At 49.7% G+C, this 14,200-nt stretch overlaps 2 protein-coding genes across 6 annotated transcripts; one reads left to right on the top strand and one right to left on the bottom strand.

Annotated features, from left to right (window-relative positions):
- The first annotated feature begins 638 nt into the window (after positions 1 to 638).
- On the top strand, positions 639 to 10,453 carry Otx2 (orthodenticle homeobox 2). 3 transcript variants are annotated; one of them, XM_005399198.2, is made up of 5 exons: positions 639 to 725; positions 890 to 958; positions 5,206 to 5,421; positions 6,321 to 6,472; positions 8,259 to 10,453. In XM_005399198.2, the coding sequence occupies exons 3-5, from the start codon at positions 5,325 to 5,327 to the stop codon at positions 8,877 to 8,879; spliced, it is 870 nt and encodes a 289-aa protein (XP_005399255.1). In that variant the 5' UTR covers positions 639 to 725; positions 890 to 958; positions 5,206 to 5,324; the 3' UTR covers positions 8,880 to 10,453. The 3 variants fall into 3 exon arrangements, with proteins under 3 accessions (XP_005399255.1, XP_013377330.1, XP_013377329.1); XM_013521876.1 differs by lacking the exons at positions 639 to 725; positions 890 to 958 and adding an exon at positions 2,279 to 2,661; XM_013521875.1 differs by lacking the exons at positions 639 to 725; positions 890 to 958 and adding an exon at positions 2,847 to 2,987.
- On the bottom strand, positions 6,758 to 14,180 carry LOC102024541. 3 transcript variants are annotated; one of them, XM_005399200.1, is made up of 5 exons: positions 11,623 to 12,382; positions 11,135 to 11,508; positions 10,881 to 11,044; positions 9,632 to 9,677; positions 6,758 to 7,753 (listed from the first exon to the last, which is right to left on the bottom strand). In XM_005399200.1, the coding sequence occupies exons 1-3, from the start codon at positions 12,098 to 12,100 to the stop codon at positions 11,003 to 11,005; spliced, it is 894 nt and encodes a 297-aa protein (XP_005399257.1). In that variant the 5' UTR covers positions 12,101 to 12,382; the 3' UTR covers positions 6,758 to 7,753; positions 9,632 to 9,677; positions 10,881 to 11,002. The 3 variants fall into 3 exon arrangements, 2 of the variants coding, with proteins under 2 accessions (XP_005399257.1, XP_013377328.1); XM_013521874.1 differs by having other exon boundaries at positions 6,758 to 7,715; XR_001236768.1 differs by lacking the exons at positions 11,135 to 11,508; positions 11,623 to 12,382 and adding an exon at positions 14,024 to 14,180 and having other exon boundaries at positions 10,881 to 11,070.
- Positions 14,181 to 14,200: the final 20 nt, after the last annotated feature.

Below are 14,200 nucleotides of genomic sequence, written 5' to 3'. Positions count from 1 at the left end.
AACCAGAGTTCTTCAAAAGAGTTTGTTCTTGGGCTGGTGTCTGTCTCCCCACATCCTACCCCTCACCGCCAGGCCTGCTCCTGGCCTTCGGGTCCCCAGTGTGGCCTGGCCCGGGCCTGGAGGGCGCGGGCGGCTCAGCTCCCGGCTGGCTCCCTCCTGCTTCTGGTCCACTCACCGCGGCGCGAGAGAACCCTCTCAGCCCCCACGCCCACCCTTCTCCGGCCTGGGCTTAAATATGTGTTATCTTCCCATCTACGCTGTCGGGTTGTCCTTTCTCCCTTCCCTAAAATAAAAAGGGAGACAGGAAAGGAGTGTAAAGAAAGCAGAGGACGCAAAGGTGAGGGAAGGCCTCCCTGTCCATCATTTTAATTACACAATTAGTTCACATGCCCCGGCCCATAATGTATATTTTAAGCGGAGCGCAGTGTCTTTCAAGAACATTCTGGTAATGTCAGAGGCCTGGATTTGTTGACTGCTCGTCCCCCAGTGCAGCAGCGGCCTGTTTTCCTCCCCCGTTGTGTGTTTTTATTATTTTCCCTCTGGCTTAGATGTGTCAATCATTCTCTCCCTGCCATTGGTTGGAGAGTTTGCGTCAAAAAGTTGCCAGAGAGGCGCTTTCTCAGCAAATCTCCCTGAGAGCGCAACCGGCCTCAGCTCCAACTCGCCTTCCACTGTGATTAAAAATAAAAATCTCGAGAGCACCCCTGGCGCACCACGTCCACCTTGTATGTATCGTGGAGGGGCACACGAGTGTTTCCACCTCGGGCCACGCTCTTCACTTTCTGTACTCTTAATTTTTTTTTTGGTTTTTGTTTTTGGTTGTGTTTTACTTTTTATGGAATGGTGAAGACGGCAAGGTTTCTAACTCAATACTCTTGATTTCTTTTAGGATAGCTGGATATTTGGGATTTTGAAGGATACTTTGATTTTTTTTTCTAACCTCCAATGCGGCCGTAAGGTAAGTGCCGTCCGCCCTGTCTGTACCCTGTCGAGATGTGTCCCTCTGTCTGCCTCCACTGCCCAGGCGCCTCCAGTGGGCCGTCTCATCTGCGAATGCGGAGTTCTTCTGAAACGTGGTGTATTTTTTTTCTTGCAAATTGGTCAGAGTAATACTGTAACGATCACTGCGAAAAACTGAGGATCTGGGGAGAGGGCGGAGCAGGAGGGAGGGAGAGAGCGAGCTCCTAGGGTCGCCGCGGCTGCAAATCCTAGTCGAAAGCCTACGAGTTTAATCTGGGTGCTTGGGAGGGGTTTCGTGTGTGGTTTTGTTTTTATGTCCACACCATTCTGGGTTTCTCCCTTCGACCTCTGCGTTTCGGGCCCCAAATTTGGTTGGGGGTCGTTTGGATGGATCCCAAGGACGTTACAAAAAGATGCAGACGTAGCTAGATGGATGGATGGATAGAAACAATGGTAATAATAACGAGGCGGGCGCTCCTCGGGCGTGAGGCCGGCCCGCCGGTCCCTGTCCCTCGGGACGGGCCGAGACTCGGGCGAACCGAGCCGGCGGCAGTGGGGCCTCTGCTCCCAGCGCTCCCCTCTCCCAGCCGCAGCAGCTCGGTCTCGGCCTCTCCCAAAGGCCTTCAGGTCTCCTGCTCTTTTTCATCACCACCACCCCCACCCCAAAAAACGTCCCAGGGAGTGCAGTTGGCCGCCGCACTCGCGGCTGCCGCGGTCCCCGCCCGGGTCCCCAGGCCGAGGCCGAGGAAGCAGGGTTTCCAGGGGACTTCGCGGAGGGTCCTCCGCGCACCTGGCGGCAGCGCGGGCCCAGCTCTGCCGAGGCCGCCGGCGGGGACACGGCTGGGCACCCTGCCTTCCCGGGGCCCCAGGCTCGGCCTCGCGGGCTCGGGGACCATGAGGCGTCGTGGGCAGGGCCGGGATCGAGAGCATCGCCGAGGCGCAGCGTGGCGCTCGGGCCGCCCGGGGACACCTCTCCGGGGTCTCGGCCCGCCCGGGGCCTGAGGACGCGTCCGCCGCACACTCTGCGGAAGTCTCGGGGTAGACGGCGTTCGAGCGACTGTGCAAAGCGTCTGTCTGGCCCGGGACCCAGAGTTCCGAAACCCGAACGCCCGATCGCCGGCGCAAAGGGCAGGCCGAGCCCGCGGGCCTGGAGAGGACTCGGAGGGAGGGCCCGAGCCCCAGCGTCGGGCTGGCGGCTCCCCTGCGCCCCTCGGGCTTCTCCGGCCTCCGAAAGTTGTTCGCCCAGAGAGGAGTGGAGAGGAGACTCCTCCCCCGGGCCAGGTAGACACCCAGACCTCTCCTCCCAGGGCCTGCGCCGGCCCTCGCCCCACGGTAATTAATAGTCAGGGCCAACCCTTTTGGCACGTTCCTGCCTCCTCCCTCGCGGGTGGCAGAGCTGTTCCCTGAGGCCAGAAACTTTCACTCGTGTTCCCGGGGACAGGCTGATGCGCGCGGGCCCGGCATTTCTCCGTTCGCTGCCTTCCTTCCATCCTTCCCTTCCTCCTCCTCTCGGTTGTCTCCCAGCCGCAGGCCAGTCGCCAGTCCGCGCAGTTTTGTTTCCTTTCCATCATGCAGAAAATTAATCAACCAGGACGAGCAGCAGAGCCGAGCGCGGCGGCCTGTAATTAAGGGACGTGTGCCCCTCGGATTATCTCGTTAGTTTATCAAGAAAACATTTATTATAATTAATTCTCGGACGAGGTAATTATTATTGAGCGAGGACACAGCAACTGGTAGATGGGCTTCTTAGAAGGAAAAAAAAAACAAGGGAGGGGGAGGGGAAGCGACAGATTGCACGGGCTGACCGTTACATATAAGGCTGCGCAGGCCGCGGCGGGCAGTGCAGGGCCGGGGCCGGGGCCGAGGCCGAGGCCGGGGCGGGAGCCGGGCCGGGGCGCGGGCTGAGGCGGGGAGCGAGCCTCCTGCGCCGGGAGTCGCAGCGCTACTGCCGATCGCTCCAGATAGGAGTTCTCCAGAAGCCACCTCGCCTCTCCTGCAGTCCTCTCGAGGCGTCGGGTTTGGAAAGGGTAATTTCTTTCTCCCCTTCGGGACCGTGCTTGGAGAGGAAGGTACTCAGGCTTCCTTACCGGACTTTGAAAGTTAGGTGGAAGGGCCCAGCGCCCCTTCCTGGAGGGGTGCGTACCTAGGCTGGCGGGTGAGAGCACCCCCGGGGTTTTGTTTTTGTTTTTCCTTTTTCTTTTTAAAGGTGGATCCAGGAGTAAAAGTGAAAATAGTCTGTACTGAGAATTTTAGCCATTTTGTGATGTGAGAGCAAAGGTGCTCCAAGAAGGACTTCAGTCCTGGTGGTTTCTGTCTCTGACTGCTTTTTATGTTGGAATGTGCTACTTTATTTATTGTATGGGGTGTCAGGCATTTCTAATTGGGTGAGAGCTGGACATGTAAAAACATTTCCATATTTCTCATGTGTACATTTGAGATGATTTTAGGTTTCTCTTTGGCAGTTGAGAATTTTACAAGGCAGGAAGATTGTATTAATCAAAAAAGAACCCCAGCTTAGGCACTATCTAAACAAATACGAGACTGTATTTTAAAGCAGTATTATTTTCACAGCCTCCAAATAACTGCATCTTTAAAAGAAAAGAATAAAAAACATACAGTCTTTGTGGTAGGAGCGACTAAATTAGTTTTTCAAACTTCTCCAAGAAGAACATTTATAAAATTTCATTAAATTGTATTTTAAATGGAACAGTGTGACTTTGCGCTCTGAATTTTAATCAGGAAGAAGTTGCAGTCACCAAGTTCCATTTGTGGAACTTTGTGTCTTCAGCAATGTAAATACAAAAACCCAGGATGCTTAAAACTCTTTGAGACTTATTTTAAAAGGGGGGAACTCCTAGTCTTGCATCCGCCATTTTGAGTCAATCTCTGCTAGTGTCAAAGTTTCAAAGTAGAGATTCTTGCGGGGTAAGTGCCATGTTTGAGGAATATTAAAGCTAGATTTGCAAAATCTGCCGGGCTATAGTCCCACCTATTTTGGATCTCTGTGCTAGGGAGGAGAGGGGAGAGGCCAGATGAAGAAAGTAAATTAACTTCTTTCTCTCCCTCCTCCCTCAGCTCCTTTTCTTATACGATAGTAGGGAACTTGAAAGGGAGGGTGAAATTCTGTTAGTCTCACAACTTTGGGTGTTTATGTACTTACTTCCTCCAAAACTAAAATGTGCAAAAGGCAGTTCAAGTTAACAGGAAACTGCACCGCAGTTGCTGAGGACCCAAATGTCCGAAAATTTGCCTCCACAGGATCTGCAGCCTCCACACATCTAAATCAACATGGAAGCGGCTGGCACTACAAACGCACACCCCTGTGCTTGCAAATGTGGGCTTGTTATTATCTGATTGCCGGGATTCTCACTTTACTTCGCAATTTCTGACAAGCCTTGTGCCAATCTTGAGACTTTTTTGCAGTGTGTTTAAATATTTGATGGGTGTTGCTTAAAAATTAAATGCTTGTTTGTTTAGCTTTAGTTCTTTAGACACATATAATCAAGGTTCTCCAAAACCCTAATAAATCTGTTACTTACCTCGAAATCTAATTATCGAGACTACTAATCAGGTGAAAATGATTACTGGAAATGACTTTAAACATGGAAGAACAGTGGCCGGGCAGTTTTCTCAAGTTTGTTGTTTAGCGAGTTGGTGTTTTAGATGTTGACTGCATTGACGTTGTAGGTTTGAAGCAGTCAAAAGTGGTAAAAAGCTAAGATAATTAAAATCTCTGCCATGGAAAGGCAACAGTCTGGGGAGAGGTAGATTTCTTGAATTGTTTCTTTGTTTCTCACCAATGGGCTTTGTTATCAGCATTATTTATTTAGCCTAAGAGTTCTTTGTCTCTGCAAATGGCCCCAATCAAGTTTTGTTTGAGACAATTAGCGAGTGCCAGCCAATGAGTCCTATGCAAATGCTGGGATAGGAATGCGAGGTGTGCATTTGAAGGCGTGGGGTTTTATTCTGGGGGAAGGCTGATTGTAATTGCTTTCTTAGGGTCCCTTCTTTTTCTAAGTTTAGTGTGGGGGTGGGGAAAGACAGGTTTATCAGGTCTCCCTGCAGTTCCAGGCAGCTGTGGTGGTGGTGGTGGTGGTGGTAGGGAGGGGGGGCGTTGTCTGCGAGTCCTTTAAAAGCCCCTGCCTGGCCTGGCTGGGCTCTTTAGTTAGTGGTGGAACGTGGGAGAGCCTCTACCTCCGAAGCAGTAAACCAGCTCTTCTGTTTATTTGTTTGCTTTGCCCTTAGTTCCACCACTCCAGAACCACCCACCACCGACCTTGGACCCGTCCACTCCAGGCGAATTCAGACCATCTGGCTGGGTCCCCCCGATTTGGGCCGACTTTGCGCCTCCAAACAACCTTAGCATGATGTCTTATCTTAAGCAACCGCCTTATGCAGTCAATGGGCTGAGTCTGACCACTTCGGGCATGGACTTGCTGCACCCCTCCGTGGGCTACCCGGGTAAGTGAGCCTGTGGCCACCTGCCCCACAGGGATTAACACCCTCCGTCCCTCGAGCACCGGGCTGGAGGCCACACTGTCCCAGCCCGGCTCCAGGCGAGGTGCCCACTGGGTTTTCCTCGGGAAGAAACCGCTGAGAGCCACGGGTGTGGACCAGCTGGGAAGAATCCAAGAGGTGTGTCTGCCGCAGTTGCAGGAAATCTTCACTGTTGACCTTAATTCCAGTGGCTTGGGACAGGCACTGGGGTGAGATGGAGATGGCTATGTTCCTTGTCGCTTGGGCAGGAGGCCCTTGGCCCTCCTGTTGCGGTGCCCAGTTCCTCAGAAGTAGCTCGGGGAAGCCGAGTTTCCTCAGTAAGCATCCTTTGCAGCTCTCAAGGCTTTGCCCCGGGTCTTCCTGGCCTAATCCCAAAAGTGTGACCCCTCCCACCCTGCCAGTGCTTTGCATTCAGCTGTTTTGTTGAGCTATATCCCCATTTTAAAGATGGAGAAGAAAAGGCCTTTAGAGTGCTAACACCAGTGAGCAGGGTAGAGGTTCGCCCCGTCTACCCTGGGGTCTCCGCTGGAGATCCTTTGACTTCGCTGAGGCTTTTCTAGTTGTGTTCTAGTTTTTTTTTTGGGGGGGTGGATTTTGGAGGAGTTGAGGTTTTTTTGTTTTTTAAAAAAATTTCATTTGTTTTGTTAGCTTTCTCCAAGTGACCTTCCAGTCGGAGTGGTCTCTAGTCAGCCAACTGGGGGCCTCTCTGGTATGGCAGTGCAGTGCATCAGGGCCAGACCTTGAGGGGTAGGGTTAGCCTCGGGTAGAATGCGGGAGGACTGGACAGTTGAGGAGCCATGGAGACCCCGTGACTGAGAAACTGCTCCCCCACCCTAAAGGGCCCTGGGCTTCTTGTCCTGCAGCCACCCCCCGGAAACAGCGGCGAGAGAGGACGACTTTCACCCGGGCGCAGCTAGACGTGCTGGAAGCTCTGTTTGCCAAGACCCGGTACCCAGACATCTTCATGCGCGAGGAGGTGGCGCTGAAAATCAACTTGCCTGAATCCAGGGTGCAGGTAGGAGCCGTCCTCACGGGACATGCCTCCCCTTTCCCAGGATCCAAGGCAGGTTTACAGCTCTAAACAACCAGGGACCAGTAAACCACTCTCCTTGGCCTCCTGCTCCTCTCTTAATCCTATAAGCAAAGGTCTTTTGGCCCAGGTTGCCAGGTAAGAGTAGCAATTTGGCTATCATGATAAAGTCCTAGAACCCTCATTCTCTGCTGGGCAGAGACCCACCCCCAGGTAGATTTCAGTGGGAGTCAGTGGCGTTTACACCTTGCTCCTCTCTGTGTGGAAATGCTCTGCTATTCTCACAGACTTTTATATGTGCAGGAAGCTTGGGTCTTGAGTAACTGAAATACTTTCACAGTAAAGAAACAGAGCAAATGACTCGCTCAAGGTCATAATCTAAACTGGAAGCACAGCCAGGCTATAGAAACATCTGGTGCTTTTACCAAATAAGATAACACAATAAAAGTGTATTTTCTTTAACTTCTTAGGGATTGAACAGAATTTTCTAGTTCTGGGCCATTTAAACAGATAAAATATCTGCAAAATGTACCTAGCGACATGCCCTTGGTTTAGTTACTCTGCCCCTCACTTGACCCTAAAAAGGAAAAGGGAAGTCAGCTCTTCCCTGCTTGAAGCAGAAGCCCACAAGTTCTCAGGAAGGTGTTTAGTGTCTAACCCCCCCGCCCCCCCACACACACACCTGGGACTGTCCTTTAGGTAGGACTGTTTGTGAAAGTGCTAGACATCAGCAAGAACTGCAAAGCAGAAAACAGGCTTTTTCAAAGCCGGTCAGAAGAAGTTTTAGGACTGGTGGAGCTTGAACCAAGGTCTTCAGTGGCTTTGAGTGTGGCCTCGGGGCACCACTTTTGCCATAGTTACAACATTATGCAGAGCTGCTTCATGAGGACAAAAAATATTAAGGACTTTAGCCCAAAAGAGAACTTGTCCAAACATAGCTGGTCCTTTGCAGAGCATGAAAAGATAATTTTCAGAGTTGCAGGCAGAGATTTAAGTTGACAAGCTAGCAAACATAGTACAGGGAACAGAACTTTTAGGCTGAGCAATGCTACCCTGAAGGTACAGACTTGAATCCTGGAAACCAGTTGAGAGATCTGTCCTTGAGTACAAAGCAGAGAACACACAGATCACCCCATTTACCCCAGAGCAGCTTTCAGCAGAGGGGATTTAAGACTTCCTTCCTCAACAGGATCGTGTCTTCTCCTTGGAGCTTTCTTTGGAAATCTTTCTAGGAGAGGCAAAGTAAGGTGATGGAACCAGTTGCCCCTGGAAGACGGAATGTAAACTTTGAATTTAGGCTGCTCTTGTTGGCATGTTACAACAGAATTATTTTCCCCCTTTTCTCTTGCATTTCCCTCCAAAAGACAGATACCTTCTATTCTGTTATGAAAATACCTCAAAATACAGCTGGGGTTCTGTGTGTGTTTGTGTGTGTGTGTGTGTGTGTGTGTGTGTGTGTGTGTATGTGTGTTTAGTAGAGATGAGACAGGTAAACAAGATGGAGAATTTTTAGTCATATGACTTTGGGGATTTTCTTAAATTTTATTGTTCTGGGCCAGTAACAAGGAGGGGTAGAATGCTTTTAGACAGAGCCTCCCAATGTTCTTACAGTTCTGGAAGCGTGTATGAGAATGTCTCAATAGGTCTCCAGGAGCAGTGGGATTGTCTCTTAAGCTCATCTCTCATGTGGGACAGATTTATAATCGGGGAGCCACTCTTCTCCCTAAAGAGTTGTTGAATCCATGTTAAAGAAGTGCCTTTCCCTTTCAAGGTGTGGTTTAAGAATCGAAGAGCTAAGTGCCGCCAGCAACAGCAGCAACAGCAGAATGGAGGTCAAAACAAAGTGAGACCTGCCAAAAAGAAGACTTCTCCAGCCCGGGAAGTGAGTTCAGAGAGTGGAACGAGTGGCCAGTTCACTCCCTCCTCTAGCACATCAGTCCCGACCATTGCCAGCAGCAGTGCTCCCGTGTCTATCTGGAGCCCAGCCTCCATCTCCCCACTGTCAGACCCCTTGTCCACCTCCTCCTCCTGCATGCAGAGGTCCTATCCCATGACCTACACTCAGGCTTCAGGTTATAGTCAAGGATATGCTGGCTCAACTTCCTACTTTGGGGGCATGGACTGTGGATCTTATTTGACCCCTATGCACCACCAGCTTCCTGGACCAGGGGCCACACTCAGTCCCATGGGTACCAATGCAGTCACCAGCCATCTCAATCAGTCCCCAGCTTCTCTTTCCACCCAGGGATATGGAGCTTCAAGCTTGGGTTTTAACTCAACTACTGATTGCTTGGATTATAAGGACCAAACTGCCTCCTGGAAGCTTAACTTCAATGCTGACTGCTTGGATTATAAAGACCAGACATCCTCGTGGAAATTCCAGGTTTTGTGAAGACCTGTAGACCCTCTTTTTGTGGGTGATTTTTAAATATACTGGGCTGGACATTCCAGTTTTAGCCAGGCATTGGTTAAAAGCGTTAGATGGGATGACGCTCAGAATCCTCTGATCAAAGTTCTGGGAGGCATAGAAGGAAAAGTGAAAGGCCTTAGAGGGGCCTATCGACCATCAACCTGAAATGGACAAACCAGTCTACTTAAGATCCTGTCATAGTTTTAGATCATTGGTTTTCCTGATTTGCAGTGATCGATCCGAAGCATTCTAGCCGTGTGCAACCAAACACCACCAAAAATAAAAATCAAACAAAACTAAGTTGTGAGGGAAGGGAGGGAAGGTCATAGCCTTCGTAAGCAGAGGTGATCCAATGTTTTAGCCAATCCTTGGTTGAATCTTAGGAATGAACAGTGTCTCGAGCTCATTCACGTTTCATGACCAACTGGTAGTTGGCACTGAAAAACTTTTCAGGGCTGTGTGAATTGTGTGACTGATTGTCCTAGATGCACTACTTTATTTAAAAAATAATGTTCATAAGGATTCAATATGTAGTTTAAGAGACAATCAGTGTGTGTCTTATACAAATGGTACATCTGTGGTTCTTAATCTGTGCTAGACTTCAAAACTGTGATCTCCTGTTATTGTATGCAACCTTGAGCCCCGCCTCTGCAGGGGCCCTTCTGTGATTAAATAGATTATAATTATAAGCAAAATTCAGAGCAACTGAATGAGTACAGATCTAAAAAGATTACCTTTGGCTGGAGGTGAGCTGCACTGAAACTTTACGGCAAAATGTCTCTGGACAAAGTGAGAGAAGAGAGACAAAGGACATTAATTCACCTGTAATTTACTGTTGGTAAACCTAGCAGTAAAGAGACATTGGTCAATGGCTCTGACCCCGATGAATTTTTAAACTGAGATCATTGTCGTTTATGCTTGCAGATGTTAACTGGAAAAGTTATATATGCATAAACCGTTTCTTCCTGGATTTGGCAGATATGTATAATTATATTAAAATGGTTCTAGCACAACATTGGGTCTAGTTTAATTTTATACCAGTACTTAAGAAATGAGAAGCCTACATTCAGCCTCACCTTTCCAAATTTTTTTTTTAGTAGGGAAGCGAGTAAATTAGCATTTTTTTAAACCTTTTTTTCTTCCTTTTTTGCTAATCTGCGGATGAACTAGATATGACAGTGGTTTGTAAACTTTTTGTGACTTCATCAGGACTGCTCTAAAACTGAATTTAGAGACAGTAACAATCACTAGGATCTTCTTTCTCTGCTGCAAATTTGGATTATTTCTTAGGCACTTTATTAGTATGTTTTTGAATAGATCAATTTTTGAGAGGGAGGGAGAGCTGTGGAATATCTCACTAAAGATGAGAATGACAAGAATTTCTTGTTTCTATTCTCTTATTTGTTTAAGAGGATTTTTTAAAAAAAACTTTCAAATTTCTGAGGCAAACATGAGAAGGAGTGTAATCAGAATCTGAAAGCAATTCGGGCAGAAATGATTTCCGAACAAAAGAGTTTCAGAAATCTTCTAAAACCTATAATTTCAGTAGTTGAACATAAGGCACCCTGGTCAGTTTTTTAAAGTGCTCAGAAAAAAAAAAAAAGGTCCCTTTTCAGCTGGACCTGTGTTTTGTAAATCAGTCACCAGAAAAGACAAGTGGGGCAATGATCACAGTACTTCCCAGGTAAAAGCAATATTTAATTTCATTTTAAACTTATGTTCTTCAATCTGACCAAAATTAAGTGGCTCTTGATTGTAACTTTTGAAATGAAGGTTAGCAGTTGCAACCATTTCGTTTCCTGGCTATTTCATTTTCTGCCCCTGGCTGCGCATGCTCTTTTGACTCTCACCGAGTCTTGCCTAAGTAAACTGTTTACAGATTTAAGAAAAAAAAAAAAAAAAGCCACAGTGTACAACCAACACTTAAAATTTTGAAGGCAAGATTTTCCAATACTTGATAATATTAATTCTACTATGGTTTACCTTAAAGTGAAATTGGGACGGGGGAGCCTTTTAAGATTTTCCCAGATTCAGGGTCTTAATCTCCCAGGTTCCCTCTTGCAATAGTAAAGTACATCCAAAATAACCAGTTTCTTACGTTGTCTTCAGTTTTCAAGAAGGCTCCCAAAGAATGGGGAAAGATCACCCTTTAAAAATAATGACAGTTTCTCTCCTGAAACATAAAAGAGGTTAGAAGAAGGAAGCCTGAGACCCTCTGAAGCCAATTTTTCCATCACCTTTGCACAGCTTCGTTTATCAGACCACGCAGTTGTGGGCAGGGGAGGTAGAGGTGAAGCCCGCCTGGCCAAGGTGGGGAGGCGGGGCGGGGCGGGGCGGGGCAGCTCCGGCTCGCTGCAGCCGGCAGAGTTCCGCTCAGCCCTGTGGTCCAGACCAGGCGCAGGGGAGTCAGAAAGCTCAGTGGGGGCGACCCCATCCTGAGGGGACAGGACGCCTCCTCCTAAGGGCCAGAGCCGCTGACTCGGGAACAACGTGCTCTTTTTGGAGGACAAAGGGGGTGGGGGCAGCTCGCTTTGCAGGGGTCCGTCGCCACGCGTCTTTATCTTTCCCACAAACTCCTGGCCTCTGCATTTCAGGTCGGGAGTGTTTCTTCCTTCATAGATGAGATAAATTCAATCAAGTCAATTAAGTTCCGGCTTGGGAAACCTCCGGGTTCCACATAACAGTTTCCTCCCCTCGGCTCCCACGCGGGTCCCTCTAATCCCACCTTTTCTGGGGTGTCCCCAGCTCAGCCTCTCCTCGGTCGCCGCCCACGTGGCCGGACGCGTGGGTCCCCGCGGCCGGATCGCCCCGGGCCACCTCAGGTCCACCTGCACGGCCACTGGGCCTCCGGACACCTGGCTGGGAAGGGCGATGCGGAGACCGGGGAGAGGCCGGAGCGCCCGCGTCCTCCGCCGGGAGGGGAGCGCTGGTCCCCGCGGCCGAGAGCGTCCGAGGGCGCTCGGAGCGCAGAGCCCGGCGAGTGGTCGGGGGTGCGGCCCGAGCCCCGCTTCCAGGGTAAGCCTGGCAGCCTCGGGCCCTCGGCTCAGCCTGCGCTCCCACTCCCCTACACTTCGCCCTGCTCCTCCCCAGCGCCCGCTCCTTTTTGCGCCTGGCGCGGCAGGCCAGAGAGCCAGAGGCGGGTCCCGGATCGGAGAAGAGGACCTTTTGGCGTCGGGGCAGCGCCAACTTGCCTGGCAGCCCATTCCGGTTATCTGCAGTGCAGAGGCCTCATACGAGTGCCGTCTCCACTTAACCAGAACGGACCAGTCCGGACGCGCACACCGCGTGCTGCGGCCCGCACCTCACGCCCGACAAGGCTGTAACCCAAAACCAGGCGTGCCACAGCTAGGCCCTGGCTTATGCATATAGATGTGTTTTTAATCATGCAAAAGGGGAACACAAAGAAATAGGGTAGGAGACCGGCTCATCCCAAGCAAATGGAAGCAACCCGAATGGGAAGATGCAGGTTCAGGTTCATCAGATCCCCGCCTGGATTCTCGCGAAAACTTCGGGAAGGACAGCCGTCTCTTTTCCTTTCTTTCGTGCCATTAAAGGATCCAAGCCCAGATCTGCGCTGCTCTGAGCACCTCTGTTTTCCTCTCCTGACCTCGCGCAACCTGCCAGCGCACGTTGCTGTGATAAAACCCGATTTCTACAGACGCCCCATTTCCGACCTTGGGCTAGTGGGATTCGATAGACCCGGTGCCCTTGGACTTTCCCTGGAGTGGGGAGGACACCCCCATGATGCTTTCGGTATTCGGCTCCGAAACCGCACAGATGATAGGATTTGTCTCGGACAGAATTAACATTACACGTGAAACTGTAGTGCACCAGTGTATTGAGACATGTCGCATTGGATTGCCTGCAGCATCTCTGCCAAACTGCCTGTTAAGAACAACAGGACACTTTGAGTAGTGTTAATTTTTTTTTGTTTGTTTTTTTTTACTTTAGTAAAATAAAATCTAGGCACTACCTGGAAAGGGAGGTTTTTCTGATGAAAACAGTTGGAAAGAAATGAACCAAATCAGGAACTGGAGGAGGCTTCTGTATGCAGAGGGGCTGGACAGGAGGAAGCAGTGTGCATCTGAAAGGACCGAGGCCCCCATGCTAAAGATAATCAGCCAGACTTCCTCTCTTGCAAGCAGTGTGTTCCCTGTCTTTAAAAGCCAACCTGCTATCGATGCAAACAAACAATAAGCAAATTCACATAAAGGAGCCCTACCAAGTCCAACCCATTTGGTCAAAGATAACTGTGTGACAGGGCCGCCATCATGTGAGCCTGGCTTCAAATTTTGTTTTTCTCCTAGAGGGAAAGTCAAACAGCAGGAGGTCTATGACTCATTTTTATTCCTTAATTTCCACTCTTTACCTTCAATTTTTAGTGGAAATACAGTCTTTTTTGGGGGGGTGGAGAAGACAAATATCATGGTAAATACCAAAAGTAAGTTGGCAAAGTTTGTATTGACATCTGTTTTAGCATCACAGGGAAAAAATGTCTCTAAGAAGCAGACAGAGTCCTCTGCCACCTTCCTAGTGACCCTGCCTCATTTGACTACCGAAGAGGTGGGTGCTGAGCCTTTACATTAAAGAATTGTTAGTCTACTTGACATCACTAGTAGAAATTTCCAGCCCAGGTCTTATTTTTTAAAAAGTTTCTAGCAGCCATAGGATTGATGATTGATGTTTCATCCTTCTTGGACTGTTCATGAAGGGACTCGCCAGTGACCCTGCGGGGAGCCACAGGAGCAGCAGCCACCTGCTGGCTCTTGGTCCCAGGTCCTGAGGAAAAGACTGGAAAGCGTCCCTCAGAGACGGGTCCTGGGCGGGGTGACTGTGCTCAGGCACTGCCTCCAATCTCTCAGCCGGAATCTCTAAAGGCCTTAGACTACTCTGAAACCAGAAAATCACTCATCGCTGCCTTGAGTTGTTAAAAATCTGTCCCTAGAAACATAGTCACATTTTAGGATCATGGGCCATTAATAGAAATCTCCTTAACGTCGGAATGGTTCTAAAATGCGTTGATAGTGGATTACTGGGGCCTAATGGACAATATGTGATAACATGGTCTCAGAGTGGCAAGGTTCTAGAATGGGTGTTTGACCACAGCCACCTGATTATCAGCTTACAGCCAGACCACTTTTTAGCGGTGCTCTTAGGAAGCAGCAAAGCCCGAGTCTTCCGTGTTCTTCATTTAACCGACTTAACCGCACTGTGTTCTGGGAACGCGGGAGACACCGCCGCCGGCGAGAGGGGCCCTGCGGACGTCACGCGGCGGCGCGCCGGCCTGGGCGCCTGGGCTCCCG

Source organism: Chinchilla lanigera, unplaced genomic scaffold (genome assembly GCF_000276665.1).
Source record: "Chinchilla lanigera isolate Chin_1 unplaced genomic scaffold, ChiLan1.0 scaffold00065, whole genome shotgun sequence".
NCBI lineage: Eukaryota > Metazoa > Chordata > Mammalia > Rodentia > Chinchillidae > Chinchilla > Chinchilla lanigera.
The sequence above is the reverse complement of the archived record's forward strand: the minus strand, read 5'-3'. Positions and strand labels throughout refer to the sequence as shown.